This window comes from Macrotis lagotis, chromosome 4, assembly GCF_037893015.1.
Source record: "Macrotis lagotis isolate mMagLag1 chromosome 4, bilby.v1.9.chrom.fasta, whole genome shotgun sequence".
NCBI classification, from domain to species: Eukaryota; Metazoa; Chordata; class Mammalia; order Peramelemorphia; family Peramelidae; genus Macrotis; species Macrotis lagotis.
The window spans coordinates 40616416-40628463 of NC_133661.1; the positions used below are offsets into that span (position 1 = coordinate 40616416).

Consider the following 12048-nt stretch of genomic DNA (forward strand, 5'->3'; position numbering starts at 1 on the left):
AGAAGGAAATGGCAAACTGCTTGGGAAGAAAACCCCCAATGGGGTCATGAAGACATAACTGAAAATGGACTGAACAATGACCAGGTCTGAGGACAGACTGGTCACTGTAGGATCTGAGAAGCTGTATTTAGTTGAGTAAAGTAAATTGTGTTCCCTGAATCCCATGTTTTTAGGACAAGGATTTTTATTTCCTGATTGCAATGATCTGCCCTTAAAAACCCAGCCATGTGGTTAGCTATGGCCCTTTGAGTGGGGAGGCAAAGCAGATAAAGCAAATGATTTATAGTCTAAGGAGACCAGACCTACTGGGCTCCCACTTTCTCACTATAATGATGTTATTTGTTAATTTTACCAGAATTATTTACTGATGAAATGTATTCCCAGGGAAGTCAGTCCCTCCAAGCTGCCCATGATTCTCCAAGCTTGGTCAAGACTCACAGGATACTTAGTGGACTACAATTGAGAGACTGAGGTGTCTGGGCCCAAAGGTGGTTCCTGAGCTGGGGGGTGGACAGAGGGCACCTGCTGCTTGCAGGCCTCTGTACTTCTGAGAACCATTCATCCTTTCTGCAGTTTCCAGGACTCCCTTCTTTTATCATAAAGGGATGGGAGAGCTCCCATTTGTAGAGGAGCTGATGTTGCAGGAGATGGTGATTCTGCTAACCATTCAACTTTGGGTGATCATTAACCCATGCTTGTAAGCCCATGCTTATTCCTTCTTTAATGGGTCAGGAAAAGTCTTAAGGAAAACCAGTATAGGACCTTAGTCCTATACATAAGTGGCATTTAATAAATGTGGGTTGTTGCAGGTGACAATGAGAAAACTGAGGTAAGAGAAGGGCAACAAAGATAAGAGAACTATATTTCTAAAGCCAGCAGCCAAGAAAAAAAAAATAGATGAAATAAGTGGCAGGTTCCTGAGCTAAGGCAGGGAAATACAGTGTCTGTCCAACTCCACTTCTGATTCACCTTGATCTTTACAATTCTCCTTTTCTGGATCCAGTAAAAACTACAGGAATGAGTGTCTAGCTTGGAAAAGAAAAATTGAAGACTCCAATAAAAAATAACACAAGCTATGGGGCAGCCAAAAAGGAAAGTCTCCATAAATCTCTAAAGAGTTTAGGCACAAGCAGTATAATAAGGTCTAATCAACCAAATACTAGATACATATTGCTTTCCAAGGAGCCCATTTGTGCCTCCTTAGGAAGGTATGCTTTGGCCATGGGATTTCTTGATAAGATTGTGTGATAAGACACACAGTTTAAAATGACACTCAAATGAACACCTAAATGAGATGTAAAGCCAGTATGATACAAAGAAACTTCTGTACACAAATCAGCTCCTTATAAATCAAGTTAGAGAGTCAACTGAACACTCACTGATTCACTTGAAGGTCCTCAATTTCTAGGAGGACTCCCTTTTCATGTAGTCGTGCAGCTGTGTATTTCAGAGAAATCTTTTTACTTTTCTTTCCTTTCATCTCTCTTGGCTTCTTAGACACCCTGTGGAAACAGAAGCATTTGATGTCAATAGCAACATAGCCCAAGATTAATCTAAGCAAAAGGTCCAGGAACAGAAGGTCACAGGTCAAAGAAGTTCCCCTTAAAAATTAATAACCAATGTCCCAATGGGGTCAAAATGGTCTAGTCTTCTGTACCACAAACTGGTTACTCTTGGCTACAAATTCTCATTCCAGTTTTGTCACTCATTTTCAAGTTAATTTTGAGTAATGTATTCATTATCTAGGACTTATCTTCAAAACAGAATTATTAACACAAAATTCCCATTCACAACTAACATCTCCTTTCTATTCCCCACTGAATCTAAGATGGGCATATATACATAATGCTTAAAAAATCCAAACCAGTAGGCTAACTTAGAGTAGATATAAAGACCCTGAATCCCAGACCCAGGCACTAAGGGCTTCATTCAATAAATAAAAGAGAATCATTCTAAGTTGTTGAACAAGGATGTGACATAACAATGGCTGTTTTTAGCAAAAAGAAATCAAATGAGAGATGTAGAATAGCTAGGAAGCACCTCTGGTAAGAATATGGTCTCTTAGTCATGACTCTGTAGCTAGAATGGGCAGTGGAGGGCAGGGAAACTAGTGAGGCTAGTTCAAAGTAAGCAGTGATAAGGGGCTGAACTACCAAGGCAGCAATGGACATGGGAGATAAAGAAAGACAAAATTTAAATAACTAAATTTTAAATTAACTGAATTTTGAGGAAAGGGAAGCTAGGTGGTGCTATGGATAGAGAATCAGGTCTGGAGTCAGGAAGATGTGCATTCAAATCTGACCTCAGATATTTGGTAGCTGTGTGACCCTGGGTAAGTCACTCAGACTTGTTTACCTCAGTCTTCTCATCTATTAAATGAGTTGGAGAAGATGATCAACCACTCCAGTTCATTTACCAAGAAAACCCCAAATGGGGGTAACAAAAGTCAGGTACCACTCAACCACAACTGAACAAAAACAACAAATTTTTGAGGGAAAAATCTATAGGACTTGGTGAATGAGTAAGTGGACAAAAAAGTAGCCAATCAAAGTTCTAGGTGTAGAATAAAGGGGGAGGTAGAGAAGTAGCCTACAATGGTTCCAAGGAAAAGAGCCAAAGAAAGATACAGAAAGAAACAGGAGCATCTAGAGAAATGGTTAAGAGTGAGTAAGTGGGGCAGCTAGGTGGTGGGGTGGATAGAACCTTGGCCCTGAAGTCAGGAGGACCTGAGTTCAAATTCGACCTCAGACACTCAAGAATTGCCTAGCTGTGTGACCTTGGGCAAGTCACATTTTTTTAAGGTTTTTGCAAGGCAATAGGGTTAAGTGGCTTGCCTGAGGCCACACAGCTAGGTAATTATTAAATGTCTGAGACCGGATTTGAACCCAGGTACTCCTGACTCCAGGGCTGGTGCTTTATTCACTGTGCCACCTAGCCACCCTGGGCAAGTCACTTTAACTCCATTGCCTTCCAAAACAAAACAAAACAAAACAAAAAAGTGAGTAAATGGCCTTGGGAAGTCACTGGAAGAGAGAGTTTCAAGAGTTTTGACTATAACAAAGAGATCAAAAAGGACAAGTAGTCTAAGAAAAGACTTTCCCAAAAGTGTCTCTCTCATGACCAAGGACTCTTAAACACCCAATTTACCTCAATCCAAAAAAATAAAAATAAAAAAAAGTACAATCTGTTCATAATACTTATCTCTTTCTGACTTTTAACTGCTTTATGTATAATATTCTCTCAGATCACTTTCATATCAAATTATCCAGCTCTCATTTTCAGTAAAAGGTTAGATGTTTGGGGGTAAAGAAGCCTTTCCTAGAACCCCTCCAAATGATATTTAAAAAAAAGTTAAGGGCAGCTAGGTGGTATAGTGGATAGAGCACCAGCCCTGGAGTGAGGAGGACCTGAGTTCAAATCCGACCTCAGACACTTATAAATTGCCTAGTAGTGTGACTTTGGGCTTCACTTAACCCCACTGCCTTGCAAACCCTGGCCCCCCCCAAAAGAGAGTTGGAGGTTAAATTAATCTATAACGCAGGCCCTGCGTGAACACCTTATCACAAGGCTCTAACAAATTGATCCAAGAATAACTAGAGATTTATGAGAACACAGGCAAGGAAAAAAACAGTCAGCCAAGCACATCAGGCCAGGATATCAATGAGCACAATCCTCCTAAACTTACTTTTCCCTTCCTTCTCCCACCTCTTTTCTTACCCAGGGTCAGAGTTCAGAAAAACACTTACTTGCCCTTACTGGCCAAGTTATCCAAGCAGGTTTTGATGTAGCTTTTATAATAGTCCACTTGCTCGCCATAAAATGTGGCCTTGGAGTTCAGAGCATTATAAGTTTGCTGCAGTTTGACCAATTCAGCTTTTCTTCTCTGTCGATACCTCCGCTGATTCCGGATGTCCTATGGAAAACAGAAAGGCAAGACTGACAAGCCAGTGGAAAAACAGAAAGCACACTGTACAGTCCAACATTTAGACATTACTATGAATATGGCCAAACAAGTACCATTCTATTAAGAAATGAAAAAGGATGATTTCAGTGATTTTATTTTGCATGCTTGCCTTGCAAGTATGCTAAACTGATGAATTTTTCTGCCTTGTCCCTGAGAGTAGGCAAAAGTGCCCTGTTCCACACAAAGGGCCAGGGCAGGCTGCTGACTCCAAGAGCTCCCACCTCTGTGAAAGGAACTGAAATGTAAACTGCCCAAGAAAGACTGACTCCCAGGACTCCCAGGCACACTACCTTGGCAATATCATTGATCAGTTCCTGATATTTGTTCTTTGGGTTTACTGTCCCAAGCTCTACCAGCTTCTTTAAACCTGACTGAATCTTTTCCTTCTTCTCTTGGAGGCTCAAGTTACTGTCTTCCTTGACAGATTTGGCTTTTTTCATCTTGTCAGGAGTTTTGGCATCACGGATGGCTCGCTTCTGCATGGCTCTTTGATGTTCTGCTTCCTAAAGAAATCAAAACAAAACTTCTAGAGAAGCCAGAGTTATATTCAGCATCTTCTATGTATCATGCTGCTGTGGCAGATCAAAGAATGGAGACAAGTCTTTTTTGACTCCAATTTACAAATGAAGCAGAGAGATGAAGCAATAATCAGGGAAACGGATTCTTTCTCTTCCAGTGTACTGCCTACTACCCCCATGTAGATTCTCTCTCTGACATATGATCAGCTAGAAATCTACCCAACTTTATGCCATGCTATGAAACTGTCAACATTTCTCCTAGAAATATTCCTCCTTCCAGTCACCCATTCTCTTTTAAAATTCAAAGGAAACATTCTTTCCGCCTCTACCATTCTACTGAAACTTCTTTCCTCAAAGGTAATCATAGCTTCCTTCAAGCCAAAACCAATGTCTTATTCAGCTCTCATTTCCTTTTATTTCTCAACATCATTAGTCCCTGTAAATTAACCTCTCAGAAACATCCTCCTCCCTTGGTTTCCTGACACTCTATTTCCCTGGTTCTCTTCTACCTCCTGATAAAGTTCCTACTCCTGGCAGGATAACTGGGTGGTACCAATGATTGAATATTAGATGGAAGTTCAAAGAGGGCCTTGGCACCTGTGGATTATGTGACCCCCCCCCGAGGCATGTCACTTAACCTCTGTTTGCCTCAGTTTCCTCCTCTCTAAAATAGGGACAATTATATCACCTACTTCCTGCAAGAATAAAATGAAACTATTTGTAAAGCTCTTTGAAAACTGTGAAGCACTGTGGAAAGGCTAGCTAGGATCCCTGTATTTACAGATTTTTACAGAATATTTTAGTCAATGAAGAGCTCCTCCACTCTTTGAACTCAAGCCATCATCTCTACAATGCTGACTTTCAGACCATCTGTTGCCTAGACCTCTTAGTTAAGCCCCAGGCCCAGAATGTGTTAATTCTAGCATCCCATCATTATTTCCTATGTAAGATAGAACTGGCTCATCTTCCTAACTTCTCCATTCTGTTTATAAAAGCTTGGCAGGAGCTTAATGAAAAAAAAAGTGCAAACGAAGGTGGCTTAGCACTACCTGATCTAAAATTATATTACAAAGCATCAGTCATCAAAACTGTTTGGTATTGGCTAAGAAATAGAGTGGTGGACCAGTGGAAAAGACTAAGTGTAAAAGCAGGAGAGAATTATAGTAATCTGCTGTTTGATAAACCCAAAGAGTCCGGCCATTGGGACAAAAACTCCCTCTTTGATAAAAACTGCTGGCATAATTGGAAGTTAGTATGGAAGAAACTTAGATTAGACCAACACCTCACACCGTTTACCAAGATAAGATCCAAATGGTTACAGGACATAGACATAAAAAACAATACTATAAGCAAATTAGAAGATCAAGGACTAGTCTACCTGTCAGATCTATGGAAAGGGGAGCAGTTTATGACTAAGGAAGAGTTGGAGAACATCACCAAAAACCAATTAGATGATTTCGATTACATTAAATTAAAAAGCTTTTGCATAGATAAAACCAATGTAACCAAGATCAAAAGAAATGTAGCAAACTGGGAAACAATCTCTACAACTAATGATTCTGACAAAGGACTCATTTCTAAAATATACAGAGAACTGAGTTATATTTTTAAAACAAAAAGCCATTTCCCAATTGACAAATGGTCAAAGGATATGCAAAGGCAATTTACAGATGAGGAGATCAAAGTAATCCATAGCCATATGAAAAAATGCTCTAAGTCATTAATTATTAGAGAAATGCAAATTAAAGCTTCCCTGAGGTACCACCTCACACCTCTCAGGTTGGCCAGCATGACCAGGAAGGATAATGATCATTGTTCTGGAAGGGATGTGGGAAATCTGGGACACTATTACACTGTTGGTGGAGCTGTGAACTCATCCAACCCTTCTGGAGAGCTATTTGGAACTATGCCCAAAGGGCAACAAAAATGTGCATACCCTTTGACCCAGCAATACCACTACTGGGTCTATACCCTGAAGAGATGAGGAAAAAGGGTAAAAACATTACTTGTACAAAAATATTTATAGCAGCCCTGTTTGTAGTGGCAAAGAATTGGAAATCCAGTAAATGTCCTTCAATTTGGGGAATGGCTTAGCAAACTGTGGTATATGTATGTCATGGAACACTACTGTTCTATTAGAAACCAGGAGGGATGGGATTTCAGGGAAACCTGGAGGGATTTGCATGAACTGATGCTGAGTGAGATGAGCAGAACCAGAAAAACACTGTACACCCTAACAGCAACATGGGAGCGATGTTCAACCTTGAAGGACTCGCTCATTCCATCAGTGCAACAATTGGGAACAATATTGGGCTGTCTGCAAAGGTAAATACCATCTGTATCCAGATAAGGAGCTGCGGAGTTTGAACAAAGTACAAGGACTATTCCCTTTAATTTAGAAAAAAAAAACAGATATCTTATTGTCTGATCTTGTTACCTCTTAGAATTCTGTTCTCTTTAAGGATATGATTTCTCTCTCATCACACCCAATTTGGATCAAGGTACAACATGGAAACAAAGTAAAGACTGACAGAGTGCTATCTGGGGGGGGGGTGCTGGGGGAAGGAAGCAAGATTGGGGGAAAACTGTAAAACTCAAATAATATCTTTAATAAAAATAAATTAAAAAAAAAAAAAAGCTTGGCAGTCATTTTCCTTAACCACAATCTGTTCCCTTGACGTACACATTCAAAGACCAATTCCAGGTTTATTCACTAGGACTAGAAGAAACTGTAAAAAATTATCTAATACAACCTTCTCATTGTGCACATAAGACAAATAAGGCCCACAAGAGTTGAGTACCTTGCCCTGTAAAGTCCCCAAGCTAGTGAAGAAACATGCCAGTGCTACCTCTTGGGTCTCTCAGTTCCCTTTGACTACATCACAACACCAGGACCTAGCCATGGGACTTGGCAATGTTTCTCACCATTCATGTGACTGCCACTCTAGTCCTGATTGTTATTTTTTGCCTAAACCATTTAACAATTTCTTGTCCAGTTTCTTCCTATGATCTCTTCTCTCTACAATTCACCTTCCAGATTAATCTTTCCTAAACACCGTTTTCATCTTTTTCATCATACACCTACCTGTTGGCACGTCAAATTCAAACTCCTTTATATAACTTAATCGCCCTTGAAGATCTGATCTGATATGTATTTTCACTTAATCCATCTGAATCACAAGTCAATGGGAGCCATGAACATGTCTAACCCTCCTTTAATACATGAACATTGATCAGAACCATAGCTGGCTAACTGACCAGTTCTGCATTTCAGCTATAAAGTCAGCTAACCCCAGGTTTTTTAACACCCATGTTCATATTCCAAAGTTTACCTCTCTATGGCTTCCAAAATTGCACTCCTTTTCCTATCAGTATATATATTTTAAATATTTCACCCCTCCTTACCAACTTGTGCCATTCCAGTGACCAACTGGATAGTTTAACCTATTATCAACCAAGTGTCCATCCTCTCACTTGTTATCATCCTTCTTGTTGCCACTCTTGCTCTTTGTGAACCTAGCCTAATGGAAAAATTAGAATGAAGCGAATATTCTTAGTTGTACCTGTTCATTGGTGGTAGGTGTTTCAAGGATTTCAGTTAGTGTCTCTCCTGGCTGGAACCGGATGACATCCACAATTAGATGCTTTGTACTGAAGTAAAAGAAAAAATATTTCAAAGACCTTCTTAAATTGACCTATGTGACAGCACTTTAAATGCTTTTTAATGCCAGGCCTTCAAGGACCCTCTCACAGCTATTTATGAATGTTTCCAGAAAATGGAACTATGTGAGAGAAAGGATTTTTAGGAAATCCATTTCATTTCAGTCATTGAATAAGAACAAAGTCAAACTAAATGCAATACTCAGGATCAAGGCAAGTCAAAGTTCCAGTATGAGGCACAAGCCAAACTTCTTCATTCACTAAGACCAAGAGATAAAGTTAGCTCTATGGCTCCCACTAATTGCTAAATTCAGTACTCACTTAAGCAAGATAGTTCGAGCATCCATTTCTGAATTTTCATCTCCAGGCACATCAAACTTGTTTGTCAGCGTGAGAGACACTTCTGTCTTAGCCAGAACCTCCTTGTTTGGGTCATTTAAATTGCCAGCTCCTTCTCCTAGATTAGCAGGGAAATAATTAATATAATGAGACTGGTAAAGAAGAAACAGAAGAGAAGATTCAAGATAAAAAAAATATTTTTTTTACCTCTAGAATACAAAAAAGCCCTCTGTTGAGCCAAGAACAATCACCACTAGTAACAAAACGAAACATTTGTGCCATTCAAAGGCAACTAGAATTTCCCAACAAGGATGCTATCTACTCCATCTCAATGACTCAAGATACCTGACTTGGAACTTTGAATGAGCGTCACTCTCACCCCCAGGATATGAAATGCACTTTTAAGATTATTATTCTTTCCTCTGCTTCCTGTAGCTTTCCCCAACAATTTTTCAAGGTCAGAAGAAAAGACTCACCAAGGAGAGACTCGATAGTAGGCACTTCCCCAAGATCATCCAATAGCTCATGGATGGGATCATTATGTTCTGGAGCAATGGCATCCTGGTGATCTAAAAGTAACTGAAGAAAACATGACTGTCAAAAGCTCATGGTAACCCACTCTGTAATGGTGCTTGTTTCCAAACACTGTACTTCAAAAAGAAAGGTAAGAGAGTAGAATCCCTGTCTTCAGTGAGCTTATGATGCCATAGAAAAGACTATTTCAAAGAAGCACAGATTTTTGCTTCAAGTCAAGTTTTCCATTAGATTCTGTCAAGTCTAGTTTAACAGCTTCCAATGTGTACAGGAGAAGCTACCTTCTGATCACGTCACTGGTTAAGAATGGAGAATTTCAAGTATTTGTATTATCTTCTCATGAAACAAAAGACACAAAAAGAAATGTTCAAAAATTCTTCTTGATTTTCAAGGATAACTGAGGAGCAGTATCAATAACATTCTCAGTGACAGTGTGAAGCCCTTTGGCCCAGGAGGATCTTCAGAAGGGGCTGCCCACTCCCCCTCCTTCCCACTGCTCTTAGTAGTCCTCCCAGGCCTTGGCTCTTCTGACTCTGACTTATGCTAAGGTTAATTTATTTAACTCTGTCCTCCACTGTCTGTGCCCCAAGTGCTTCACAAGGTTCTGTCCCTGGCCATATTATCTTCCAATCATATACTCACTTTTCTAATGATCTCATTTCCTCCTATGTCTTCAATGACAGTGAGGAGGTGGGGAACTCCCTAATCTGTCCCTGCTGCCCTGACTTCCTCCCTGCCCTCCATGTCCAATAGTTTACCAGACAACTGTGCCTGGACTAAATATAATTACATAGGAATATTTACTTAATTCTTAGTATTTACCAATGAAATTCATGCCTTATCATGTCTAGGGAAAAATACATGAGATCAAGAATACTATTTTCAAGAAAAGTAGAAAGAGACCCAAGATGCCACTATGCCAGGTAGGAAAGTAAGACAGCCTTTTAATAGAAAGGCTGCTAAAAATGTTGGTTAATTTTTGCTTGTTGCCTCTCCTTCTTAATAAGTTAGTGCTATTCAAAGAGGAAAGATAAGATATAGAGGTAGTAAATTAAGGAAAATAAACTGGCAGCAAAGATCACAGAGGCATGGAAGATGGATGAACAAATGCAGAGAATCCAGGCAAAAAAGGAGCAAGAGAAATAGGAAGGTTTTTTAACAATATGGAAACAATCAGTTAGATACAGAACATTGTTAAGAACCAAGGGAAGACAAGATGTTTCATTTCCAAAAAAGGCAAGAATCATTCACTCCTGTAAAGAGATTATGATGCTGAGATGCTAGGAGATGGAAAAGTGTACATAAACTTTGATTTCCAGGGTGACAAAGTTGTGGTTACTACTCTTAGGAATTGAAATGAAATGAAAAAGTTATTGGTATAGCAATACCCATTTCCCAGGGCAGCAATCAGCAACAAGACCAGTAGAGTTATTCCAAACAGGCAAACTGTTAATAATAATAATATTATGATGATGATGATAAAAAATGATGAATGCAGCGTGTCTAACATTTTAAGGTTGGAAAAGCATTGACAGGTATGATCTCATTTGATTCTTATTCTTTGAAACAGACACTATTATTAGCCCCATTTTATAGAAGAGGAAATATAGTTTTGAAGAGGTTCAGTGACTTTCTGGGCATCACCTAGCTAGCATTAGCTAAGATCTGCAGATCAGTACTCTGCCCACTATGCCAGGTGGCTACCCAGGCAGAACTATGTAGACTATGAGACCTTCAGTCTCTTCTGATTAGACCAATTCATGCTTATAGGACAGACAGAACTGACCCTGGGGCTCACAGAAACCAAAATTCAAATCTGACCTCAGACAGCCAGTACATTACTCCAAGCAAGTCAATAATCATTTCTGAATTTCTATTCCCCATTCATAAAATGAGATAATAATATTAACCCCCTCACAGGGCAGTTGTGAGGATCATCAAATAAGATAATGATGCTCAAGTGCTTTGAAAACCTTAAAAAAACAAAAATGTGAGTTGTTGGTCTCATTATTATCATCAAACTGTTCGTCCGCCTCATTCTTGGACACATTCATGGCTATGTCCTTCTGCAGAAAAACTAGCAAAATTCACTATTACCCTTGCTGGTGCCAAGGATTGAGAAGGAAGTCTTCCTAATAGCACTTTATATTTTTCCCTTTCCATATTGTACATGATCTCAATGTCCAGGGAAAATTTAGAGATAGAATGATGGAAATCCAGGGGCTAGGCAGGGAAAAGAAATACTTACTGTGTGGGTATTGATGATTTCACCAATAGAAATGTAGATAACTGGTTTAGTGACAGTGACCAAGTCAGAATACTCATCCACATTAAATTTATCCTGCAGTTCTGGCACATCACATGCAGTTTGAAAAAAGCGTCTAGAAAAAGCATACACAAACACACAAAATAAATAATTAACAGATAAGAAAAAGGTTGAGAGAACATTTTATAGGTCTTCCTATCAGGAGTTCACAAATAATATTACTAAATATCTTCAAGGTGTGGAAGGAATTTACATGTAATTGCTTGGTTCACATTGTGTTACTGCTATATATGTTCACATTGTGTCACTCTCCATAATAACGTCCTCTCCTCCATTTGGCATCCTCGCTGGAAGCATAATAAACCAAGGCCATGGTTTAGGCTTCTACTGGTTATCTCAAGATGTATATATTGGTACACATAATTTGATCCCTTGTATACAAGTCCAGACAGTCTTCAACTTAAAGTTAGGGACTGATCCAAAAAGTCTTTTATTCTCCTAAATATGACTATTGCCTCTGTCCTGACCCTTCCCCAGCTAGAGTATGAAAGGGAAGTTGGGGGGATGAAGAATAGCAGCTTAATATCTTGACTCTTACTTTATTAAGAAAACTATATTTACTAAAATTTTTACTTTACTAAAAACAAACCTAAAAAAAATAAAAGCCATTCTCATTTCCAAACTGATTGACATCACTCACTCCCGGCAACTCTTCTCCTTTACCCTTAGTCTCAAATAATGAACTGATCCTTCTTCCACTCAACATG

General features: G+C 39.3%; 1 protein-coding gene across 1 annotated transcript in view; it reads right to left on the reverse strand.

Annotated features, from left to right (window-relative positions):
* IQGAP1 (IQ motif containing GTPase activating protein 1) overlaps nucleotides 1–12048 on the reverse strand; it is a 123286-nt gene that overhangs the window by 11744 nt on the left and 99494 nt on the right. Inside the window, exons 30-36 of the mRNA XM_074232604.1 lie at nucleotides 11264–11396; nucleotides 8958–9060; nucleotides 8464–8599; nucleotides 8046–8133; nucleotides 4255–4467; nucleotides 3747–3913; nucleotides 1380–1502 (exon numbers count right to left, since the gene is read on the reverse strand). Coding sequence (XP_074088705.1) covers nucleotides 1380–1502; nucleotides 3747–3913; nucleotides 4255–4467; nucleotides 8046–8133; nucleotides 8464–8599; nucleotides 8958–9060; nucleotides 11264–11396 — 963 coding nt within the window. The remainder of the gene's footprint in view (nucleotides 1–1379; nucleotides 1503–3746; nucleotides 3914–4254; nucleotides 4468–8045; nucleotides 8134–8463; nucleotides 8600–8957; nucleotides 9061–11263; nucleotides 11397–12048) is intronic.